The sequence below is a fragment of the Populus trichocarpa genome, chromosome 1 (genome assembly GCF_000002775.5).
Source record: "Populus trichocarpa isolate Nisqually-1 chromosome 1, P.trichocarpa_v4.1, whole genome shotgun sequence".
Taxonomy (NCBI): domain Eukaryota; kingdom Viridiplantae; phylum Streptophyta; class Magnoliopsida; order Malpighiales; family Salicaceae; genus Populus; species Populus trichocarpa.
Window position 1 is genome coordinate 27452462 of NC_037285.2, and position 26485 is coordinate 27478946.

Below are 26485 nucleotides of genomic sequence, written 5' to 3' on the forward strand. Positions count from 1 at the left end.
CCACTCTCCATGTTAGTCCTACAACATTAATGGACGTGTCCGTATCATTATATCTATGGCAAGTTAAAGCTAGCAGCTTTACGTCATAGAGCAAGAAGAAGAACGAATTACACACACACACACACTTTCAGCAATATCGAAGGTCGAGTAAGTAGAGTGTTCTTGTCAATTAGAGCAATATGGAGGGTGTGGAGGGTTTGGAGAGTGATTTAGAGGGCATGAGACAGTATTTTAGGAGTGGAAAGACCAAAGATGTAGCTTGGAGGCAATCCCAGCTGAAAGGATTGCTCTCGTTTATTAAGGAAACAGAGAGAGACATGTGCAAGGCTTTAAAGGAAGATTTAGGGAAGCATCATGTTGAGGCATACAGAGACGAGGTATGTTGTTTCTTAATACGCTGCGATTTTGTTTTTTTTTTCATCAGTGAACTGAAAATTTCATACAAGTTTCCTTTTTATTGTTAAATGCATGCTAAAGACCGCCCTCCTATTATTCGATCTTTGCTTCGTTAGATTTTATCAGGTGGCTTTCCAGGTTTAAAGGTAGTAATTAATGCTACAAATAAACAAATCATGGTACACAAATTTCTTACATGACAGTTAATTATTTTCTTATGGTTGACCAATTATTTATTATGTCTAGAACTCAGTACAGTTCACCATATGTTATTTGATACACGGAATCATATATTTTCTTAAAAATAAGGGTTCCCCGAATGTAAATGTAGGAATGTTTCTTGTCATAGGAGATGTTTTTGGTTCAGGAAAAAAGAAAATAAGATTTGTGATTTGGAAATCCAAAAAGACGTGGATTGTTTTTGCAGGTAGGGATATTGACAAAATCCATCAATTTTGCACTGCACGGATTAAAAGAATGGATGTCAAGCAAGAAGGTAAGCATCGCTCTCTTTCGGCAACAGATGATCTCTTGTAAATTGCTATAATTTCTTCTTTCCCACCAACGTCGGTACTCTCAAGGAATGATTTCATGTGGTGTGTTTACAAGTTGACCTTCATTTAAATTAATATTTGATGTTGTCAAATATCAAAGGCTCAACATTCAACAGTACCATGTTCTGTGTCTATGCCTATAGATTCATGTTTCTGTGTGTAAAGTTACTAACTATATACAATGTTCGTTCATAATTGACGACAGGCCAAGTTGCCGAGAGTTGCCCTGTTATCATCTGCAGAATTGGTACCTGAACCTCTTGGTTTTGTCCTAATTATTTCATCATGGAATTTTCCTTTTGGTAAGCTATTTGTGACGTAACTGAGAAGAAGATTAAAAAAAAAGGACAGGCCTATTATGTTCTTGGATATTGTCTAAGATTGCTATGCTCAATGATCGATGTGTTATCACAAATATGCAGGACTATCCTTGGAACCAATGATAGGAGCAATAGCTGCAGGTAACACGATGGTTTTAAAACCTTCGGAATTAGCTCCTGCAAGTGCTTCTCTTCTAGCAAATGTTTTGCCAACTTACCTAGACAATTCAGCTGTCAAGGTTATCCAAGGAGGACCAGCTGTGGGTGAACGTCTCCTACAGCAGAAATGGGACAAGATCTTTTTTACAGGTGTACATACAGTTATAACACGAACACATATATATAAGCATATGAATGAGCATACATGTAGAGTGAATGTGAATGTCTGCATAAAATGCCATGTTTGTTTGTATACCATTAGAAAACTCATGACCAGCTTTTCGTTTCTATTGAAATGGACTAATATTACCTACATGGTTATGTTTCATTAACTACCTGATATTCATTTTCATGCTTCTTCCCCATCTTTTTCCTATAAATCTATCCTAGGAAGTGCACGAGTAGGACGAATAATTATGTCAGCAGCTGTGAAACATCTCACACCTGTTGCTCTAGAATTGGGAGGTAAATGCCCTGCTGTTGTGGATTCTGTATCATCTTCATGGGATACAAAGGTTGGTTTTTATCTAAAATATGTAAATGCATCATGTTGTAATGAACACGGTTAATATGTAACGTAGTAGGAACTTACACTGCTGCTAAAATACAATCCCTGTTGGTTGCCAGGTGACTGTGAACAGAATTTTAGTGTCAAAATTTGGAGCCTGTGCTGGTCAAGCATGTATAGCAATTGATTATATCCTAGTGGAAAAAAGATTTGCTTCCATCTTGGTGAGCTTGTAGGGAAATATAGGTTTCTGAACTCACTTGAGCTTTTCTAGTACCGTCTTCTCTACAAGAGATCAGTTTTGAACTTGTGTCTACGGTGTTGTCAGGTGGAATTAATGAAAGTTATGATCAAGAAAATGTTTGGTGAAAACCCAAGAGAGACAAATACTGTTGCAAGAATAGTCAACGAACAACATTTCTTGAGATTGAAGAATCTTCTAAGCGACTCAGCCGTGCAAAATTCCATTGTCTATGGAGGTTCAATGGATGAAAAGAATCTGTATGATGCACTATTTATACTTTCTATATATTTTAAATGCTATGATATAGTTTTCTCCGCCCTTCTTTTCCATTATAAACATGCATTATTAGACTTAATTATACCGTAGATTGTCTTGGTCTGTTCAATGGGTGTTTAGACAGCAACAGAAAATGAATTGTTATTACCCACGAATTATAACTCACTGTTCTTTACAAAATGCAATTTATCTGATTTTCTTGACCTTGATTTGATATGACTGACAAGTTATCTGGCCATATAGTCCTTCATACAATACAAGTATTGCTGCTAGCTATTGATAACATGTTTGTGGTAACCTCCATGCAGGTTCGTTGAGCCAACAATCCTGGTAGATCCTCCACTTGATGCAGCAATAATGACAGAAGAGATATTTGGTCCTTTGCTTCCCATAATCACAGTGAGCTACATACCAATCATCTCCTTTTATCTTTATCCTTGTATTCTTCAAGAACTCCATCCAACAATAATCAAGAAAACTAGAGTATTAACCACCAATTATTTTCATAATTAATCTTAGTTTATAATGATTAATTCAGTTTTGCTTCTACAGCTGGACAAGGTTGAGGACAGTATTGCTTTTATCAACTCAAAGCCTAAGCCACTTGCAATTTATGCCTTCACCAACAATGAAAAATTCAGGAGAAGAATGTTATCTGAAACATCGTCAGGAAGCTTGGTATTCAACGATGCAGTTATTCAGGTACTTCGATTCATCCAGTACCAGACTAATCTTCTCGTTTCAATTTTTTTTAAAATTTCTTGATTGCAACAGAGAGAAAACTTAGCCAGTTTTCTCTTAAATAAAAATTTCCCATTCCTTTTATGTTCTTAACTCTTAAATGCAAATGCAGTATGCAGCTGATGCCTTACCATTTGGAGGGATTGGAGAAAGTGGGATTGGCAAGTATCATGGGAAATTCTCATTCGACACGTTTAGCCACTACAAGGCAGTGACAAGAAGAAGCTTCCTAACTGATTTTTGGTTCAGATTTCCTCCATGGAATGATTACAAGCTGTTGCTTTTGGAAGCGACTTACAATTATGACTATCTTGGAATGCTCCTGGTCATTCTTGGCTTAAAGAGGCGAAGATAGACAGGACTCCGATGGCATGTAGCAGTTCTCTCGCCTCAATATTGAGTCTCCCTGGATGAATCTGCACAGCCAAAATCAGCAATAATGACTCCGGAATAGAGTCAATGAACCTTTTCCGATTATATTAATTCTCGTAATGTGGATTGTATCTAAGTACAAGACTCTTTTGTTTGATTGGTGCAAATTTTCTTTGTATCTTGTTCATAAATCTAGCCATTTGTAATAATGACCCAACTCCTATATATAAAACCAGAATCTAGCTAGTCCAAGATGATGCTGGAGATTGTTTTAGATGCTGAGAAATTGTGTTACAAATTCCATTTCTTTTGGTTGAAAAATAACACAAAGAACTGAGCAGCTAGTCCATGCATTGCCACATCCTAAGTACCTGGCTATTCTCCAGAGCCCAGACAGGTAATCCATTTAATTCCAGTGTTAACAAGTACTCCATGTCTGCTTCCTAGACCACTTAAAAGTTTTGTCTATATATTAATTCCAGTGTTATCTTCATTTTTTTCTTATGAAATTTCTATCTTCACATCTCCTTCTTCATTTTCAGCCATTTCTCAAATCCCACGTCATTTTCAGCCATTTCTCAAATCCCACGAACACTAGACCCTCCTTTTCGTGACCAGCAACGCAAGAATGGTTTTGTAACGACACTTTATTTATACTAAATCTCAGAACAGACATATCAAAAAGATATATGAAAAGAGCAAGTTATTTAAAAATACACAGCATTTCATAATCTTCCAAACTATTATATTATTCAAAACTAATGAAACCAAATAATAGTTCAAAACTTCTAATTAATAATTAAAACAAAAACAATAATCCATAATACTTATTATATTGTCAAAATCCAAATTTAATTAAAACAAGGTAATAATAGAGCGTCTAAGACATCGAATCAAAGCTAAAAAAAAAGCATCAAGAAACAAGTAACTCAGTAAGGCATATTAACCAAAACTGAAGAAATAAGAACACTCAACAAAGTCCACGTGCTAACAAAAACTAAGAACATGAAATAATATTAAAAATGAGAGGTGAGTTCAATCAACTCAGTGAGGGAATAATATTTAATATACAATTTTAGATACATATACATAATAAACATATTATTATAAAGTAGTGGAATATATATTAGAGATCAGATGACACCCGAATATGACTACTGTGGGAGGATCAATTGTTATAGACTAATGCCTCTCTCACCAGTTAGGTATACAAATTACTATGTGCACATACACTAACTACTCTTCGTTAGCATATAGTTACTTACAAGTCTTATATTAAGACATACTAGATATTTGTATAATTATCAAAACAATATATATCATATTAAATAGAATTTCGTTCGACAAAATGTGAGTGCAAATTCAAGAATAGATGAGTACTCGGAAAATAAAGCAACATATATAAATATTCAATAAATTAACTAGTTGCACTCATCATATAATCAACATACATATTTATTTATATTACATACACATTAAAAATTATCCCATTCACCTGAAAAATATAGAAGTAAAGGAATATTAAATAAAAGACCTAAAAATTCTATTGAGGATCGTTTGAAGTACCTACAACGAATATACAAAATATACTAAAAAAAAACACAAATAAAAGACTCTAATGCATAAAAGAAAACTAGGTTTAGGGACTAAAACAACAACTTTTAGAAATTAAAGATCAAAACATAATTTTACCTGAATTGGATGACCGAACTGTAAATGTTAGAAATACATAACCAAATTGAAATTTCATCCATAATCCATCCTCAAATTTGTCCAGAATCTCAATTTACGTTCCAAGGACCAAATTGTAATTTTTCAAAGTTCAGTGACTAAACTGTAAATCTCTAAAATGAGGGGACTAAACTAAAAATTACACAAATCAATTATCAAAATGAGATTCATCATCCTTAACCTCTTAAGAATACTGCCAAGAATTCCAAAATACGTTTCGGGGGTCAAATTATAATTTTTCAAAATTTAGGGACTAAATTGTAATTTTCATAAATCAAGACCAATATAAAATTTCATCATCTTCAACCTTAATACCACAAGATATCACAGGGGTAAGAATGTGGAATGCGAGATTCATCCTAAACCAGCACTATGACCATCCCAAGCTCTAACAATATTGAATCATGCAGGAGAAGCAAAAAGGTTTAAAATGGCCAAAGTGGACAAGATCAAGAAGTTCTAATATCATCATGGAGAGCAACTGTTTAAGCCAATTTAACACATCATTGTATGCATATAATGATGGATCATGTGTGGCCCCATAAGCATATGCATCATAACCTTGTCCATAACCATAATCAGCATTCCATGGATCTACTTGCTGACCCCAAGTAGCAGTCAAGTCCTACAGCAACGGAATATCAAATATTATCAAGGCTAGTATAGCAAATTAAGAATAATGATTTGAAAAGCATGTTAAAGTCAAAGACTGCCAATAAGTACAGGACTAGATAGTCTCTTCCATAATGACTTCAACCCATGCTGATGTTTTGACTTCAACTTTCTTTAGATAGACGAGACATTGATTAAAATTCAAAACAGGCCATTAATGATTAATTCACAGATTAAACAAATAAATATTGACACGATACTTTCTTCATGGTATCGAGCTGGATGTTGGAAATTAAACAATTGTGTTGTTTTTATGGATGTGAAAGAAGCATAGCATGATGAGGTGTGTACATAGTCAAACATTCTCAAAGCTGGAAGTGAAACCTACATGTTTCCTGCCACAAGAAATGCACACCAGTTGTTGACCAATCACATGCCCTTGCATCCTGTGTATTGCTTCTCCAGCTGATGTCCTATGCAGAAAGCACTGAAAAAGGTCAGAAACTATTACATAGCAGGAGTTATATTACAAGGAATTACTATTGAACTGCTAAAAAACCATTTCAATCTAAAAACTTCCGCTGTTAGGTGAGGATGGTTTCGTATTTCTCTCTTACACACCTAGCCCACAAAAATCCTATTCCCCGGCATCCTTTGATGACTTCTTCAGACAGTTTCCTATATAGATAAAATTGGTATTTGGAGAAACCTTGACAGTAATAAGGGGTACCCCATTTTACTATCCTCACAATAATACTGTCTGCCTCCCTCGTCCTTGTTACTTGTGATTCTCCTTTTCTCTGACTAATATGAGAAGTGAAGGGCTAACCCATACGACAGTGTTGCCGAATAGAAATGATCTTGAACCAACATTCTAACTCAACCACCAAATGCTTAATCAAAAGGACAAATGAAAATGCCATGATGCAGCAATATTGCTACTTCTATGACATATTATCTAAGGACAATAGTAGCAAGAGAAAATGTTTACAGTACTATACTAACAAACCTAGTTGCAAGCTGTACAAAACCACATCCTCTGCCAGCAGGAATCTTGACAGAGGCAATCTCCCCAAGCTGCAGAAAGGCTTGCCTCAAGTCCTCTTCTGTGACAATAGGATCCAAGTTACCAACAAAGATACGCAATATGAAAAGATAGTCAGAGAAATACACAAGAAACAATCAGCAAAAAACTGAAGTCTGCCTAACTTATTGTGGAATTAGTAACGTCACTATCAGCTGAAACCACTGGACTGGTGCAGTGTATGCAGGAGCTGAATAAAAGGCTGCAGAAACCGACTGAAGATGAGAGTGATGCACTTGAATGCCAAAAGTGCAAGCTGTTAATTGCTGGATATGGCCATGAATGCTTAGTAATACTTAACTTGCAGAAACCTCGTACCTTTTCCTAAGGTGTAAGTTGTTTTAAACCATAATTTCCAGGACGCAGTTTCACTTTAAATGGGATATAGAAATGCTTCATTCAAAGGGTAAACAAGTTGTTACTAGCACCAATCACGACCTATACGGTGAAGAAAAAAACACTCTTCAACATAGCTTTGTCAAGGTAAAACTAAAAAAAAAAAAATTTAATTTTTTTAAAAACACTGGTTAACCTGCGTTTTCAAATGCGTTTTCAAATGATTTCTTACTTCATCACCACCAATGGTAATCATTCTGTCTTTTCCACCACTACCATAACAACACTAATTGCATACATTACTTTAGATTTTAGATTGTGGTTTGGGAAAAAAAAAATAAAAAAGAAAGAATTTTAGAGTGATAAGAAGGAAAAGCTTGAAATTGATACTTCATAATCGATCCCTACTGGAGAAGAGGTTCACCACTGCTACCTTCGATGCAGTGCTATTTCAGTTAAATATTAACTCTTTTCACTAAGGTTAATTGTTGCATGAAGAGTGCTATTTCGCCAATTTTTTTTTTATTATTGTGTTAATTCATTATTTTTTTTAAAAACCAATTATGTGCTAATTGCCATAATATTATTATTACGAGGGATGTGACTAGTTTGATGAGGAGAGCAAATATTTTCGTCGATAAAAAAATAAGAAATTCATGGGTGATAATTAATGTATTTATTTTTTATTAAAAGATGCACGAAAAAAGGTGAAACTACTAATCACAATCGAAATGTGACATTGCTAATAATTTTTCTTCTTCGAGAAATTAATTTTTTATGAAGGACTTGGAAGAAAAATTATTTATATACAGAGGGGGGGAGAGGGGGAGAGGGAGAGAGAGAGAGCTGGCTTTGTACTGGGAGAATGTTATAATTTGAGAGCTAAAATATAAAAATGCTGGCAACAGCGAAGAAAGTCTCCCTCCCATCCCACTCCATAGTCCATGCAACTGCGTCGAAATCGGTATCTCCTTCAAACACAAATCGCATATTTTGTTTTTCATGTTTTCTCTCACCTTCTTTTCCTTCTCTTTTTCGCTCCATCACTGCGTTGGCATTGCATATTGCAGGCTTGGTGAGGAATAGTAATGGCGTGGCCAGCTGTACTCGTTATTGTCCCTGTTGGAATCATTTTCATACTCTCTGGTCTCATTGTTAATCTCATCCAGGTCATTCATTATTAATCACCCTTTACTTTCTTGGTTTCTTTGTCGTTAGTTATGCTTCTTGGTTTTTATTTGGATGTTTCTTTGATGCTTTCTTGTCTTTCTGGGATTTATCAAGTTTGCGTTACTTGGGAATTTGTCAATACTGGAGAAGTTCGGATCTATATAATGTGTATCACCCCAATTGAGGCAAACGGTAATATATGCCTTTCCAAGTTAAATGTGTCTTCTGGGAATGACGCATAATCAATTAAGGATATAAAGCTGTGATCTTTGATGACTCTGGGTCACGCACCTGTAATTTTTTTGTTTGTGATTGTTCAATATCTAAAACTAGTTCATCCAAGGAAAATGCCTTTCTTCCGTGTTTGATTGGCTCTGATTATTCTACCCATTATTGCAGTAAACGATTTTGGTTTCAGAACTTTATTAAGAAGAGTCGTATGAACCCATTGGCAATGAAACATACTATCTCTGGTCTGGGATTTTTCATTAGAAAGCAACTCTAGAACAATCAAAAAGAAATGATGTGATTTGTCTGTACTGCCTAAATCAGCAAAAACAAAATAAGATCTTGCAGATCTTGTAATGAGGTGAATGAATATCTTGTATAGGTGACTTATTTTGTTTGGCCTCATGGTATCTTTCTAATGACTCTGTCTATTTACTAAGGTTATATGGGTTTTGTTCCATTTCATAATATATGTCTCTAGTTATCTCCCCTTAAATTCCAATGCTTTTCTGTTTATTTGAAAAACAGGGATCCTTAGTCTTGAAAATGACTGTCAATCATGGGTTTAGTTTTTCACTTCTTTATGAAATTTTTATCATGGTCTATGTTTCTCTATTTTGTTTTCCTTCTCAAGCTCCCGACCTCCGAACACCACCGTCACGAGTCAGGGGAAAATAAAAAAGCTATGAATGATATCTTTTAACCTTTTGCTATCGTAATCTATTTCTTGCTTTTACTCATATCTTGCACTTCGCAGGCAGTTCTTTTCATCCTTGTTCGTCCCGTGTCCAAGAGTCTGCACAGAAGGATCAACAAAATAGTTGCAGAATTGCTTTGGTTGGAGCTCATAGTGCTCGTTGATTGGTGGGCAAATCTGAAGGTGCTTAAATTCTTCTTTAAATTGCTTTTTATGGTGTTAAGCTTTTGATTCTCATCTTATCTGACAGTTATTCATAGATCATCCATACAATAAGTTCCAAGAAAACCTCCTTAATTTCTAGAGTCAGGAACTCATGTCATTGACATGAGTATCCCCATTAGAATCCGCACCACCACCACTTACCCACAGAAAAAATAAACAAAATAAAATAAAATGAAGAAAAGAAAAGAAAAGAAAAGAAAGAGAGGATTTTCAACATGTAATGTGCATTAGCGCATTTTTTTTCATGCAATGCCCTTGATGCTCTTGAAGTCATTAGAGAATAGAAGGCATGCACCTCTGGGCTGAAAGTTCCTTTTTTTTTTGCATTTCTTTAATTTCTTATTCTGCGAATAATTTGTGGGAGTTAATATTTTATTATCGTTCAAATTTTCTTATGTACTCCATTGCCACCTACTTTATTGATGGCTTGGAAAATTTGCAATTGAGTGCTTACGGATTGTTCTATATGTAACCATGAATCTGCAGTTTTTTCCCCGACTTGCCTGATGAGTTTCCCCCTTTGTGGTCTAACTAGTTAGAACTTCTCAATGCAGATTGAAGTGTATGCAGATGATGAAACTTTTGAATTGCTAGGTGTAACCCTGAGGTTTCTCTTCCCTTTTCCTTTCCATAGTATAATCTTAACTTTTAACCCATGTTCAGAATTATTTTTTATTTGAGAACTTTCCAGGTAAAGAACATGCGCTTGTCATTAGCAATCACAACAGTGACCTTGATTGGCTTGTCGGATGGATCTTAGCTCAGGTGCTGAATTCTGCTTGAAGCAATTAGATAAAACTTGTATTCTTTGCATGTATGAGTGAAATAGTGACTCCTGTCCGATGCTTTCTGGAGACCAACGGGCATAATTATCAATAGTCTGTCTCTTTCCACCAACATTTATACTTCTGGCCGCTACTATGAATGGTTGATTTGCATGTCCATCAAGTCTATAAATATGGTAATCTAAATCTTCTAGGAAGAAATAAATTGGCTTATCTGTCGGAGGATTCATTTTCCACGTAACTTCTTTTCTGCTCTCCTGAAATAATTTGCTCTCAAATAAAATGATCTGGTGTCGCAAAACCTTTCTTTTGTCTTGAAAGGGAAGTTGTTGTAATGTTGGCCAAGAATGATTTCAGTGGTAAAGTTTCCAAATACAGGGATAGCTTTCAGGAACAGTATGGTCAGAGTATTGTATAATTAACAGCATTGTGTGTGGATATCTTTGTGACCGTGATTATAGTGATTTATTATGCCTTGTTTAAAGTATTCTAGTAAGACATTTGGGATTCTTTAAGTTCCATCGGATGCTTTTCTTTTTTCTAACTTTTACCCTTTCGTATTGAATATGAACTCTTAACAGCGCTCAGGTTGCCTTGGCAGTGCACTGGCTGTAATGAAGAAAGAAGCTAAAGTCCTGCCTGTGAGTTTTCAATTGAACCAGCATTCCTTCATTCTCTTTGATATGAGATGATTCCTTGTAATAATATTACCATAATAACTAAGAGAAAACAATCTATCTCAGTTGCTGAAATTTGTTAGCAGTCAGGGCAGTTGACACTATAGTTTTTAAAGCCATTGTCTGCATTTAGAAAAGGTGGTTTCTTTGAATTCTCCATTCTATATAATTTGTGTGCACAGAAAACCGTTATGGCTGTTAAATTCAAACATATTAGTTTTATGTTGATTGTGCTTTGCTAATTGGAATAATGGAAAGACATTTTTTTTTTTTTGACAAGGAGAAACAAATTTTTAAGTCTGGTCATTTCAGTATTCCGAACCTTACAGAGGGGTCGTGACTTCTGCAGTTTCATTGATCCCACTTAAGTTCCTTTCCTAAGTGAAAGATTTGAATGCTGTTTCTCTTCTTCTTCTTCTTTTGGAAACTGAAACACCAAAATATTGCTTGATTTTATGGCATTTTGTTTTCAGAGTAGTGTTTTGGTGTATTTGCTTGGACGGGAATGCAAGGATTTTTAGTAGTTGTTTCACGTCTAAAAATAGGCTAGTATTTTTATGAAATAGTCAAACACAAACAATTGTAACGAAATAGGCTAGTATATGCATAATTTGGCTTTATGCTTCAGAGGCCTTCGAGGGTGTTTCTTTAGCTGACAAGATCACTTATTCCCCAAACTCAATTTGTAAATAATTTGTTCTATCAATGATGTTTCTTCTTTTTACCAAATACATCCTTGCCTGTATCTGTATAGCCAAACAAAAGTGATTTTCCCTCATCGATATGTTTTGCAACTCGGTGATGTTCTGACTTGTGGCTTGCTAACACACTCACATCAGGTGGGGGGGTAACTAATTGTCTCAAATTAATACAATAGGAATTGAAGTCTTGACTCTGCTCTGCTTGGGCCTCAAAGCCATGGGTCTCCTCTCCCATTCCTTAATTTAAACACTGATGTGCATGCGTTATTTATTTATTAATTCATAATCATCATCTATGATCAAGATTGAGGCATTATTTTTTCCTATAGAAGTTTTGAAATGACCAAATCTTTGAGTAATTCTCTAGGAAACCGTTCCCTTCTTTCTATTGCATCCCAACTTTTTAGGTTGAATTGAATTTTCATTCATTTTAATTGACACAGATTATTGGCTGGTCAATGTGGTTTTCTGATTATGTGTTTCTGGAAAGAAGCTGGGGTAAGGATGAAAGAATATTGCAGGTACGGATATTGCAATGGATGTCACATGAATTTCATATAATTTCTGTTTTTCTTATTTATATCATATGAGATTTGGCATTGCAGTCAGGTTTTGAACGGCTAGCAGATTTTCCGATGCCTTTTTGGCTGGCTCTTTTTGTGGAGGGAACTCGCTTCACACAGGCTAAACTTCTAGCGGCACAGGAATTTGCTGCTTCCAGAGGAATTCCTGTTCCTAGAAATGTTTTGATTCCACGTACCAAGGTGAATAATAGTTGAGCATTTTGTCAAGTGAAGTAGCGGTTTGCACTTTTCAGATTGCATGTCATAATAGTAGATCCTTCAAGCCAAGCTTGTAGAGTCGCATTTAGTATTTACCTCCTGTTTGCATCTTCCTGCAGGAATCTAGAAATGATCCAAAAGTTAGCAAGTGCTTTGATTTTTCTTTTTTTGAAAGTAAAACCACCACTTCTAGTCAAACCCAGAATCTGTGGTCTGTCGCCAATCTGTTCATTGCTTAAGAAAATTATAGTCAAGACATGCATAGCAGACTGATATTGCCATGTATAATTTGAGGTTTCGGTCAAGTATCCACTTATAATTGAGTTGTGTTGCTTTCAGGGTTTCGTGTCAGCAGTAACTCATTTGCGTTCATTTGTTCCAGCAATTTATGATGCAACAGTGGCTGTTGCGAATAGTCAGCCTGCACCAACATTCCTAAGAATATTCAGGGGTCAATCCTCTGTGGTAGGCTAACAAAACCATAATAAATAATAATACTGGGCAAATAGAATGTTTCTTGTGCTTTGCATTTTGCATATAACAACACTAAAAAAAGGTCTAACAAATTTCTGAATTATAAACTTCCAAAGTTGCCTTCAGATTTTTTAGTCATTACTGGGTTTTTCAGTTTCATAAAATATTCTGGGAAATATTTACATGTGCTTCAACTTGTCATTGAAATGAGTGATCTCCATATTTTCTTCAAAATATGTGCTAATGATTTAGATTGAAAAACAATCGCAGACTGTTGGAATGATTGGATTCTGTTGTCTTGAATTTAGAATTGTTTCCCTTGGAGCATCAAAATTTCTAGCATGTCTAGCTAGACTGGGCTGGATAAGAATATCCAGCCAAGCTGGTACATGCATTTATTTTCAAACATGATGTGCAATAACTTAACCTGCAGCTGTAGGTCATCTAAGATGGATTATCAATAAAGCCGCTAGGAATGCCAAACTAACCTAAGAAGCTCCAAACCAAGTGAAGGAATAAATACTAGCCAGACTACCCTGTAACCACTCTGGACACCTCAAGCTGGATCCAACAGAATGCTGAATTTGCCATTGGATCCCCTCTATTAAAGCAATATGATCAAACATAATTCTGGGCACATGCCTATTATACAAAGCCTATTGGTGATAGCTAGGATTAGTTGTCTAACACACACACATGTACATATTAATTATTGAGGAGAATACAAGACAACTACTACAAGATTATAGCTCGCAGCAATTTCTCTCCCTTTCCCTTTTACCCTCTGTGTTTCATTCTTGAATCATGATAGTGGCTAATTTGTGGTCCCTTTCTTACAGATAAAGGTGCTTTTGGAGCGACATTCAATGCAGGAACTTCCAGAAACAGCCGATGGAATAGCTCAATGGTGCAAAGATGCATTTGTCACCAAGGTATGGAAGTTAATTGCAATTATATGTTTTTCTCATCTAAAAGTTGAGAATTGAAACATGTTTTCCACTGAAGGATTAATGCTATATTACTGCGATTTTCATAAAAGAAAAGGCTATAGCAAAACATTTCCATATGCTTTATCATTTAGAGGTTGCTCATCAGCTAATTTGATTTCATTTTTCTTGTTAAATTTGTAATTTAACACCACCCGAATACAATCAGCCGGACCTGATTTGGGTTTCCCATACAACTTCTCATTTCATAATGCACACTTGGTTGAAATCATCTTTTTGAAACGCAAAGCAAGGAGCACCGAATGCTAATAAATAATTTTTAGCTATCAAGAGAAAATAGATGGTGGAAAATCATTTTATTGAATGGAGACTTGTTTTGTAAACTAAAGTTGTCCCAGGAAATGGTGTCGGGGAACTTCATACACTCCCATTTCACAGCTTGAAACCAACCACCTTAAATTTGAATCCACTGCATTTCCTGCTCAAGTTAACTTTGTACATTACTCCAAGTGTTCCCATGCCACTAAGGAGATACACCAGACACTTTTCACTTCCCTTGTCATAGATGTAACTGGATGTTCAAGTTTCCATTTTTTTTTTTATCAAAACAGGATGCTGTGTTGGAGAAATATTTTTCCAAGGACATCTTCCGTGATAAGAAACTTCAAGACATTGGCCGACCTAAAAAGTCTTTGTTTGTAAGAAGATGCTACAATAATGTAGTTTTATTTGGCTGCAGCTTTCATTTTTCTCTGTTTCTCATCTGTTCATGTTGTTTTATCTGAACAGGTTATGATTTTCTGGTCAAGTCTGCTTGCCTATGCCACTGTCAGGTTATTCCAATGGCTGTCATTATTCCTAGCCTCATGGGAAGTCATTACATTTTCAATTGCTTTCTTGTTCCTCGTGACAATTATTATGCAAATTCTTATTCAATCATCGGAGTCAGAGCGCTCTACACCTGCAACCAATTTCACATTATCGGAAGGAACGAGGCAGAGGCTCCTTCCAAGATAATTGTTGGATGTGGAGCCTGTCACTGAAAAAAAATAATGAAAGAAAACAAAGACGGGAAAAGTGATTTCATCTGCTCAGAAATGATCTGTTGCCGTGTATGGTAACTTGATTATGGACTTGGTAAGTAATAATTTATAGTGTTCTTCTTTGTATATAACTGTTTTCTTGTATTTGTAAAACTCTGGCTTGTTCTTATATAGTTTGATTCCTTCATCTTTGCTTTTATCAATGAGGAGAATGCGTTGGTGAATATCAATCTCCACGTTATCCAAGCTTTTTTAGGCATTAACTTTCCCTAGAAATGCACACAAGGAGTCGTCAACTGTTGGTAAAATTATATTAACAAAAAAACTAAATTTCTAAATAGTATAATTATAAATTTACCCTAAAAAAACCCATTGAACTAGGTTGGATTTGTTATTTTTTTTTCATAGTAAAATTACTACTTCAGTCTTGAAATAAAAAAATATAATGTCTTTTACTCAGGAGTGTTTTAGTCATTTTATATATTTTAAAATAGTATAATTATTTTGATGTTTTTGGAAACAAAAACTATATAACTGTTTTATAAGTTTTTTTATTTTTTCTCATTTTACATTAATTTTATTGTAATTCACATATAATAATATTACTTTTAAAAGTTATTTAGGGATATTATAGTAATTCACATGTAACAAATATATATTTTTAAAAAATTATTAGTGCATGCAACATGCGAGCAACCTCGACATCATATATCATATATTTAGACAACGTATGCGGGTGAAATACGGTTTAGATTTGAAGAAGAAGAAGAAGAAATTGAAATTTAGTTAACATGGGAGGGGTAAGATTGAATACTCAATTTGAAAAAATGGGGTAAATATGCAAATAATAAGAATTTGGGTATATAAATACTCAATTTCTTCTCTCATGGTCGGCAGTTCTTCATGCTAAAGAGGGGAGAATTGCTTAATCTTTTCTGCTCATTTTCTACTAGATTACATCAAAAGAAAGATGTGTAATTAGGGTAGTTAAGGCATAATTAGAAATCAAAATGGATGATTAAGGGGTTGTAGGGTTATTTTGAAGAGAAAAATAAAAAAGTTAGGGTTTTAAGGAGGAAGAGGAGAGAACTTGGAATTTTCTTGCATTCAATCCTTGAAACATCATCCAATTAAGGTAATGTAACTATTCAATGCGATTATTAACATTATGTGAAATTGAGGATTTGTGGTGTGGATTTTTGTAATGATGCAAATCATGTTTGAATGATTTTTATAAGTATGAACAACATAATATTCGGTAATTAGTGAATTTCAAAAACAAAAAGAAGAAACAAAATCCCTTCCCCTTAATGAGCATATTCGTCCGAGTGGATGCGATTGGGGAAAATTGGAGAATTGATACAGTTAATTAAAATTATGTTAAATGGCATGAATATAAATGTAAATGGATGGAAAAAAATGAGAATCTTCAAAAAAAAAAAAAAAAAAATCGTTCCATACCCTCTCCAATGATTTTTGGCCAAGATTACAAAAAAGAGGAGGGTTTGAGTCGTGACCTTGTCAATGTAGGGAACTATGTTTACTTGTACTTGTTCTAGGGTTTAAGAATGGAAAAGTCTTAAAGAATCAAAAAGGAAATTTTACTTCCTTTATAAACAAGGAATTCGGCTAAGTAACATGTGTTTTTAATTATATCCTATTTACATTATAAAGGTATGAACAATCAATTGTAGAAATTAATCCCTGATTAATAAAATTAATGTCCTACTTACTAAGCGGATAAAGAAACTAATCTCTAGTTAATGGGATTAGTGTCATTCTTACTAGAAGGATTGCAAAACTAATCTCGAGTTAATGAGATTACTGCCCTACTTATTGGACGGATGAAGAAACTAATTCCTAGTTAATGAGATTGGTGCCTTGTTTATTGGCGGAGTGAGGAATTAAATCCCTGATTAATGAGATTAATACCTTAGTTACTAAACAGATTTAGAAACTGATTACCTGAATAATAAGATTAATGAGGCAAAGTATAAATCAACTAATGCAAACTTTAAATCAATAATGTTAAAACTAGGTTCCAGGAAAAGGTGTATATATCTGTCATTTACAAAAGAAGGAAAATTGTAATGGGATTTATAGGGAAGCAAAAACTGAATATTGAGTAACTGATAGGAAGAGTTTTAATTTCTTGAAGATTGAGAGAAAATATAAATTAATTATACGTTCCTGTCAAATGGTCCCTCGTAATTATTACAAGTACTCTAAAACATAAACATGTGAGGAAATATTGTAATACCTCTTGGACTTCCACAATGATTCCTTTTCCGATTTGATATATATATATATATTAGCATAATCATTTAAGTTGATTTTTTTCACTCTCCATAACAACAACCTTGCAGCTGATTGGTTACTTTCAAGATGTTTTATAAATTATATAATCATTTAAGTTGATTTTTTTCTTGTATATTCAAATGTTTTCTAATTAATTTGTAGAGATGGTAATTTGCCTTCCATATACATTAATTGTCTGTGTTTTCTTTTTCAGGTTCAACTCTTTCCATGTCCACTTGAAAGCTTGTTTGTGAAGTAATGGGGAAAGCTTGTCGACAGTATTTGGAACCCTGTTTTATTAATGGTAAAGTTGTTACTTCTGATATTATATATGGTTACTACAGCAGATCTTCTTGCTGTTCCATATATTCACGTAATAGGCTAAGTCTCTCGTTAATGAAAAGCTTGTGTGAAGATAGATTTTAACAATGCTTTCAAACTTTACCTCCCCATTTTGGTTTCTTTGGTGATTGGAAGGGTCATCCAAATGTAATGGCCGTACACTCATCTAAAGCCGTTGACGACCCTCCATTTTTCCTGGCTTCAGCTGCCTTTTTTGCCATCAAAATTTCTTAGAGCCAGACTTTCACCAAGCTCGATGAAAGAATTTGACGCTGACAGTTTAACTTTAGTTGTGTATTAAGAAAATCAAACATGGTTTAAAGTTTAAAACGAGATGTATATTAATTAATTATAGACAATAATATTAATAATAACCAGACTTTGACGGCTTCTGGGATACAACAGTTTTCTTCCCCGGTTGCCACTGCAATTGGTAGAAGGGGAAGAATATCACCACCAGATTCTAAATCATACTTACGAAAGATAATTTTCATTGGTGTACTCGATCAGTTTGACTGTGATTCATTCTTGCTCACCTACTTCTAGGTTTCATGCTTCTGTTCTGATCATTTGGAACTGGGTTAAAATCAAATTCTGAACCGTAGAATAGAGGATTTGGAATGAATTGGTAGGGCAACCGTATAAAGAAGGGGAGAAAATGATGTATTTGTTTTCTTTTTGTAAGAAAAAAGAAAGACAGAAAAATTCTAAATCGTGATTCCTAAGCAATCTCTCTCTGTCTTTTTCATAACATGTTTTGTCAAGAGCTAGAACAGTACTTCAAAGCATACTCCTTCAGTAATATTGCTAGAAAAAATGTCTGAGAACGAAATTGGAAATTTGGTATTTGCAAGGACATGGTCATTCTCCCAACTTCTTAATCCTTCAGTAGAATTAGTCCTCTGTTATGGCAAATCAAAATGATTCCGGCATTAAATTTTGAAACCTTGCATTGTAAGACCCATTCACAGCCTGCCCGCTCCAGCTAATATGCTCGTTCGTTATTTTTCTTCTCTTTACCTAACTTGATATATAACTACTTTATAGACAAAATCATAATACGAACAAGTCCATGATGTTATAATTTAGAAGTATTTTGGTCCAATTACAGTTCTAAATTATAACATCATGGACATGTTTGTCATGTAAAGAAAGTATCGTCATTATCAAACCGGCTAATTACTTGCTTGTCATGGAATCAGTCTGGTAGATTGGTTAGCAATCGAAAATAACAGCGAACTTCATTTCAGACTTGGTCTTTTTCTACATAAAAATCAGATTGTACTCGGAGGTAAATCACCTGGCTCTTATTATATTCGTTTTTGTTCTGGTATTTATCCACAACTGGGAGTAGAATATTATAAACGGAGGAGACATTCTGCACAGTAGGAACGAAATTCCTAGTCAGTGATAAGGAAAAAAATTTGTCCAGATAATAACCATGGCATTAGGTATGAATCTGTCAAAGCAGAAATTGATGTAAACATATGTATAACCATTATATTTTATTCATCATCAGCTCCCCAAGAAAGACTGCAGAACGAGGTTGCGAGCCTGCAACGCAATTGTCGAATATTTTAATTGGAAAAAATATTCCCAATTAAAATTGTAGAATATCCAAAATAATTCTAAGAATTTTATAGTTAACTACTGATATTTAAATATCAACATACTTGTAGGTCCAATATTTATACCAAAATGTTGACCATTAATTTTCAGTAATTAAAATTTTTAAGTTTATTGAAATATTGGCTAAAATCCTTTGGAATTTTACAAACTTGTTGTAAAATCCATGCAATATTTTTTTTTAAAAATGCCAGAATATTTTAGATTTTGAAATAATACTTAAATAACTTTTAGGATTTTTGGCCATATGCATTTAAAAAAAATTGTATTTTTAAAAGAAAGATTTTTCTACTGTTGTTTTTGTGGAAGGGAACTGATTCTTTTAATACTAAAAAAACACCTTACATGTAGATCACAATTTCAAATATTAAATATGTGAGGGTAGAAAAAAGTGGGGAATTCAAAATTAATTGCAAAATCATCTTCCAACAATTAATTTTTTTATTAAGAATTGGATGAAGACTATGTTTGACAAAACACAAATAAAATATTTTTATCAAGGCTATTTTAATCATGATATGAATTCAAAACAAATTATTGTTCATCAACTCAACACCAAACAACGCCAAACATCCATGCATAAATGATTAATGTCACCTACTTCGTTCAAATTTCATACTAATCCAAATAAATCAAGCTGACCAAATATAACTCATGCGCCAATATTTAACGTCCATAAAACAATCACAACCCAAAAAAAATAAACTCATAATTCAACACAAATAATCAATTTATTTCAAAATCCAAACACATTAAACCAAATTAATAGTCCAAATATTATAGAAAATAATAAGCGACTTTGTCCTAAATTTCACAATATTTTAGCAATTAATTTGTCCAAACAAATATTTTGCAGTTATGAATTGACCTTCCAAGTTGTTTGACATATCTGAGATCTATTGGAATCATCAAGGCTGGAGGACCGCTGGAACATTGGCGGCGTATGTACCACGGGCCACCAACTTTACCGGCGCGTGAATTCACGCGCCACCACTGTTGGAGGAGAGTGGGTTGGTGGATCTAGGGCTCCTCTATCTCCTTTTCACTTCTAGACCGACGATGTGGCTCATTGGTGTTGGAGGGATGGGATCAAGGGACTTGAATTTTCAACTTTCTCTCTCTTAACCGGTGTTTTCCTTCATCTCTTGGCTTCGTTTCTTTCTCCTTCCTTACTAGTTTTTCATCTTCTATTATCGGCTATAATGAACTACTACATGTCTGTTGTGAAGGTGGTATGACATTGCGATAGTCGCGGTGGGTTGCTGGCCATGTTGGAGGCTACTGTTTGAGAGAGGTTGTTGGTGGCTCATTGGTTTTGGTATGAAGGAGAGTGGTTTTTTGGCCTAGGATCGGTCTAGTGGTACTGGTTCTAGTCACTGGATCTTCGGTGAGGATACGTTGTGCAATATGCCACTATTGGGAGAAGAAGACGGCGTTACTGGTCTTTAATTAGTAGAAGTCATGGTGGAGATTTCTAGGGTATTTTTTGTTTGAAATCGATGAAGCAAGAGGCATAAACATTAATTAATTACTAGGATATACATGAGAATACTCGTGATATTACATGTTAAATATGGCTGGCACAAGATCTCATTACTGACATGGGAGGCAAGGATATGCCAACTATTTTTGTTGCAAGAAGAAGCAGATTTTCCCTTTTTTATTTTCTCTAACACGTCATTTTGTTGGTAAAACTGAATAGAATTGTTCATAAACCATACATTACAGAAAATGTGGAACACGTTCTTATAATTTTAGTGAAACTCCAGCCAGGTTTGTCTCAATAATATATTTTCCGGCTTATTAAACTACAATTGGAAGTTTCCAAGGAGATCTCGCTAATCATACATCACATCTTCACAAACCTAGAATTGTTCTTGCGATATTCTTAAAGAATATTTATGAATGTTTCTGCAGGCAAATATCACTGTTGTTGACAGTTTCAAGATAAAATATAAACTTTATACATTTTTTTTTCGTGGTGTTGACAAAAGCGTTAGAACATGGGATTAACTTTTGGTTTGTTAGAATTAGTTGAAAACATCAAACAATAAAAAAATGTGTAGTAGTTGAGGCCAATGCTATAAAAACTGGAAACTTTGTATTGATTCCCATCTCCAAACCATAGTGGTGGGAATTGAAGAGTAGCCAATTTCTTCAAACATGGCCAACATTTGGCCTCAACTAGTGTGTGCCTTGGCACTATGCTTGCTGGCTGCTCAAGTAGCTGCTGATAAAGACGACCTTTACGAATATTCATCACCGCTACCACCTATATTACCTTATTATCCTCCTGCATATTACTACAAATCTCCACCACCACCACCACCTTCCCCACCTCCACCATATATTTACAAATCCCCACCACCTCCATCACCTTCACCTCCTCCCCCTTACGTCTACAAGTCTCCACCTCCCCCATCTCCACCTCCCCCTCCCCCATACATTTATAAGTCTCCTCCTCCGCCATCTCCTTCACCACCTCCACCTTATGTCTACAAGTCCCCACCACCTCCATCACCATCTCCACCTCCACCTTATGTTTACAAATCTCCACCTCCACCTCCACCATCACCCCCTCCCCCTTACATTTATAAGTCTCCTCCTCCACCATCTCCATCACCACCTCCACCATATGTCTACAAGTCCCCACCACCCCCATCACCATCTCCACCACCACCATACATCTATAAGTCATCACCCCCACCATCTCCTTCACCACCTCCACCTTATGTCTACAAGTCCCCACCACCTCCATCACCATCTCCACCTCCACCTTATGTTTACAAATCTCCACCTCCCCCATCACCATCACCCCCTCCCCCTTACATTTATAAGTCTCCTCCTCCACCATCGCCTTCACCACCTCCTCCATATGTCTACAAGTCCCCACCACCCCCATACATCTATAAGTCACCACCTCCACCATCACCTTCCCCACCTCCACCATATGTTTACAAATCCCCACCACCTCCATCACCTTCACCTCCTCCCCCTTACATCTACAAGTCTCCACCTCCCCCATCTCCATCACCCCCTCCCCCTTACATTTATAAGTCTCCTCCTCCACCATCACCTTCACCACCTCCTCCATATGTCTACAAGTCCCCACCACCCCCATCACCATCTCCACCACCCCCATACATCTATAAGTCACCACCTCCACCATCACCTTCCCCACCTCCACCATATGTTTACAAATCCCCACCACCTCCATCACCTTCACCTCCTCCCCCTTACGTCTACAAGTCTCCACCTCCCCCATCTCCACCACCCCCTCCTCCTTACATTTATAAGTCTCCTCCTCCACCATCTCCTCCACCACCTCCACCTTATATGTACAAGTCCCCACCACCTCCATCACCATCTCCACCTCCACCTTATGTTTACAAATCTCCACCTCCCCCATCTCCCTCACCCCCTCCTCCGTACATTTATAAGTCTCCTCCTCCACCTTCTCCTCCTCCACCCCCTCCCTATGTCTATAAGTCCCCACCACCACCATCACCATCTCCACCACCACCATACATCTATAAGTCCCCACCTCCACCTCCACCTCCACCATCACCATCACCTTCACCTCCACCTCCACCACCATACATCTACAAGTCCCCGCCACCTCCATCACCATCACCTCCCCCACCATACATCTACAAGTCCCCGCCACCTCCATCACCATCACCTCCTCCCCCTTATATGTACAAGTCTCCACCTCCCCCATCTACGTCTCCCCCTCCCCCATACATTTATAAGTCTCCTCCTCCACCACCTCCATCATCACCACCTCCCTATATCTACAAGTCTCCACCACCCCCATCACCATCTCCACCTCCTCCATATGTCTATATGTCCCCACCACCCCCATCACCATCTCCACCACCACCATACATCTATAAGTCACCACCTCCACCTCCACCTCCACCATCACCTTCCCCACCCCCACCTTATGTCTACAAGTCCCCACCACCTCCATCACCATCTCCACCCCCACCTTATGTTTATAATTCTCCACCACCACCATCTCCATCGCCACCTCCTCCCTATGTATATAACTCCCCACCACCACCACCATCATCACCTTCACCACCTCCTCCCTACATCTATAAATCCCCACCACCGCCTTCTCCCTCACCACCCCCTCCTCCATATTACTAGACAAATTAAATTATGTTTTTTATATTCATGTAAGTTCCGTTTCGGACATTAATTTGTTAATAATTTTATTTCTCTTCTTTTCTCTTGTTTCCATCCTGTCGTGTCATCTAATTTTGAAGATCTGTTTTGAATTGCAGATTATGTATTTATGAAGACAATAATTGCTGCAAGAAGCACTGAAATGATTTCTTGGTGGCTCATATTCATTCATTCTGTCTCAATGAAACACCCTTCTCAAGAGCTAGAACGAGCAACGTGAACTTGATGCTTCGCAGTGTTTATAGAAAGAGACTTTTTCTCTGTTCCAGTTTCATTACTCCATCGGTTCATGTCTGTAATGGAGTGATTATTTTTGTTGTATGTTCGCTTCTTTTATACTTATTATTATTATTATACGCCCTTAAATATTTCCTCAAGCCCTTCAGCAATTAAATTTGAATTGAATATGATCTCTTCCCGCTTGAATTTCTTAGTTACCGTTAAATTAATATTCAAAAAGTAAATTATTTTTGAACTTAGGATAGCGTTACTCTCACTCTATAGTTTATTAATCACACTTCATAATATACTTTAATTATTTGAATAGGCTAAAATATCCGTAGTTATATTTGTCATAAATAGTGATAGTTAAAATTTTAAAAAATAATAATATCAAATGCGAGCATTACATTTATATATAGAAATATAACTGATAGAATATTTAGATTTTATCTTTTTAAATCATTGTTTATCATTAAATTTTTTTTTTAATTTGGTCGTACTATATTTCTTTTCTTGTTAATAATCTTCTTTTTTTGAGCTTTCAAATATTATATATCAATAAAATAGTTATTTCAAAAAAATATAATATAGTAATTAAAATCTGTAAGCTTCAATTTATATACTTTTTTATTTTTTAGTTGGACTAATTTAAAAGTTTAATAATTAAAATATAATATCTTAATAAACTTTAATCATGTCAAAATAAGATATTTCATAATTATATGAAAAACAAAGAGGTAATATAGCCTATTAATGAAGTAAGATTAATAATTCATGAACTATGAATAACACTGGTACCAACCTTTGAATGAAACTCTTGCCAGTTAATTGCCAAACTCTATAATATTAGAGCTAATTGTAAGCTAGTACGTACCTTTAGTTTGTAAGAAAAAATAAATTAATTAGTCTTAATGATCACTTTAGAAACGATGCATGTATTTAATTTCTACGTAATTAAATCATCTTAGGGTGATGAAACTCATTAACTCATTAACATACTCTGAAAGTAACGAAGCAGAAAAAAGAACTAAGAAAAGCAAAAATGAAAGTTATCCCCAAAAGATACTCTAGCTAGCTTGCCTGCAAGTGAAACCACCCCAACATTATTTTGCACTTCACTCTTCCCTAATCGAAACCCATAATCATTTCGTTACCAAAGCTCTTGATCACCTTTAGCGCCTCGAAACTTGGCCACCTGCTCCTCCTCATCTGGTGGTGCTGCAGTTGCTGAAGGCAATATAACAGCCTCGCGCTGTGTCGTAACGATCGACGCGCTTAACCCTTTCCTCGCTCACACATGCAGCTGCGAGCTCAGGGATTCTCATGGTTTGAAGAATTGAGCTTGCACCAATCAAGAGCTGTGGCCTGTTCTGGCGAGCTGAAGTTGTGAATCCGAAGAACTCGAGAGAACCTGACTTTGCTGCAATTTGACAGAAGGGGAAGTATCTTGGGACCCAGAAAGCATCGCCTGCTTTTACTCTTGCATTCATCACTTGTGTTCCATTTGGAAACACAATCTGTATTCTGCTGCTTCCACTCAAAACAATTCCATACTCTGTTGCTGATGGGTTCAAATGTACGTGGTGCCATCATTGATCCCTAAGACAAAAAATTGCCACAAAAATAAGAACCAGGAGTTTAACTAATTCAGTTACGATTGAACATGTGGATGTTCGTCAACAAATGTATCACGCAGTTGATGCAATTTCTTAACATATTCGGTTAGTAGATAAGTAGGACCCTTTGGATGCCGTTAAAGAGGATGAAACTCCAGTATATAGAGAGTATGGAGAAATCTTCAGTTGACATTGCTTCTGTTGTGAATAAAAAATGCATAGGATATCGTAAAACATAGTGAACAATGAGCAGAAACAAGAGACTGAACAAGAACAATTACCGCGGTGAGGTTAACCAGACAGACACCAATACCAGAGTGTCGAAGAGGCTGGTAATCAGACTCATCAATTGCAGTGATCCATCCATAGTTGTTTCTGAAGTTAGGCCGTCTATCATAGATATTGAATGAATCAGGGGATTTGCCATTTTCACATTTTTTCTTATTTTCCTGTCCAAATATTGAATTCAAGAGATTCCTCCATGACCATGTCATTTGCTCCTCTTCTTGATTAGGTGGTTGTTGGAATTTCACCATTCTCTTTAGGTGCTGTAGTCTATCTTGCTCCTTCAGTTGAAGGAATTTTCTCCACGGGCTTGGCCTTGGTGCCCTAGAATCACCTAGGAAAACTATCGGACTCTCTTGTTGCCTGGTCATCATTTCCCTAACTTCATCTGTTGTTACCTGCAATGCACAATTTCAGACTATAGAAACAAAGAAATCACTCAAAGAGCAGGAGGCTAGTAGTGGATGTTTGATAGGCAACTTTGATCTGTTTGCTTATATTGAAGGCAGTTGAAATTAAGGGTTTCTAGTTCAAACCAGCAAGAATGGATTTTGGATAGGTTCCCCCACCAATGAAGAAGGACTGCACTCTGCACACATAGAAATCGAGCAGATGAAATTCAATACACAACCTAAAAAAAATAAGAAACAAGCAGTACAGCGACTTCTCCAATCATATTTTAGCCACAAATAATCTTTAGAACTTCCATGTTGGACTCGCAGCCTCCACGAACAAAACTGTGCTGCCAAAAAGCCTCGAGATGCAGTGAGAAAATATTCCTCTAGTCTTTTTAGAGATGATGTACCTGGAAAACACCCAATCCCAAACTGATGTGGACCG

The 26485-nt window shown here is 35.9% G+C and overlaps 4 protein-coding genes across 8 annotated transcripts; 3 read left to right on the forward strand and 1 right to left on the reverse strand.

The window, feature by feature from the left end:
• Window position 1: 1 nt before the first annotated feature.
• Window positions 2-3844, forward strand: LOC7480051 (aldehyde dehydrogenase family 3 member F1). The gene is made up of 10 exons (XM_002298369.4): window positions 2-377; window positions 824-892; window positions 1156-1252; window positions 1373-1579; window positions 1820-1944; window positions 2057-2161; window positions 2266-2438; window positions 2766-2856; window positions 3010-3159; window positions 3311-3844. The coding sequence occupies exons 1-10, from the start codon at window positions 180-182 to the stop codon at window positions 3551-3553; spliced, it is 1458 nt and encodes a 485-aa protein (XP_002298405.2). The 5' UTR covers window positions 2-179; the 3' UTR covers window positions 3554-3844.
• Window positions 3845-8138: 4294 nt separating this feature from the next.
• On the forward strand, window positions 8139-17789 carry LOC7480052 (1-acyl-sn-glycerol-3-phosphate acyltransferase 3). 5 transcript variants are annotated; one of them, XR_002983669.2, is made up of 13 exons: window positions 8140-8297; window positions 8404-8502; window positions 9489-9611; window positions 10208-10247; window positions 10345-10418; window positions 11020-11079; window positions 12260-12337; window positions 12422-12580; window positions 12938-13063; window positions 13912-14004; window positions 14631-14717; window positions 14809-15156; window positions 17575-17789. XR_002983669.2 is itself a non-coding variant. In XM_002298370.4 (12 exons), exons 2-12 carry the CDS (start codon window positions 8422-8424, stop codon window positions 15034-15036), a joined length of 1149 nt encoding a protein of 382 aa, XP_002298406.2. In that variant the 5' UTR covers window positions 8140-8297; window positions 8404-8421; the 3' UTR covers window positions 15037-15249. The 5 variants fall into 5 exon arrangements, 4 of the variants coding, with proteins under 4 accessions (XP_024464151.1, XP_024464154.1, XP_024464157.1 ...); XM_002298370.4 differs by lacking the exon at window positions 17575-17789 and having other exon boundaries at window positions 14809-15249; XM_024608383.2 differs by lacking the exons at window positions 14631-14717; window positions 17575-17789 and having other exon boundaries at window positions 8139-8297; window positions 14809-15249.
• A 3702-nt stretch (window positions 17790-21491) lies between these two features.
• Window positions 21492-23953, forward strand: LOC112326287 (extensin-2-like). The gene is made up of 2 exons (XM_024593805.2): window positions 21492-23512; window positions 23621-23953. The coding sequence occupies exon 1, from the start codon at window positions 21492-21494 to the stop codon at window positions 23481-23483; it is 1992 nt and encodes a 663-aa protein (XP_024449573.2). The 3' UTR covers window positions 23484-23512; window positions 23621-23953.
• Window positions 23954-24949: 996 nt separating this feature from the next.
• LOC7480054 (vicilin-like seed storage protein At2g28490) lies at window positions 24950-26016 on the reverse strand. Its single transcript, XM_024581672.2, has 2 exons — window positions 25605-26016; window positions 24950-25305 (listed from the first exon to the last, which is right to left on the reverse strand). The coding sequence occupies exons 1-2, from the start codon at window positions 26014-26016 to the stop codon at window positions 24950-24952; spliced, it is 768 nt and encodes a 255-aa protein (XP_024437440.2).
• Window positions 26017-26485: the final 469 nt, after the last annotated feature.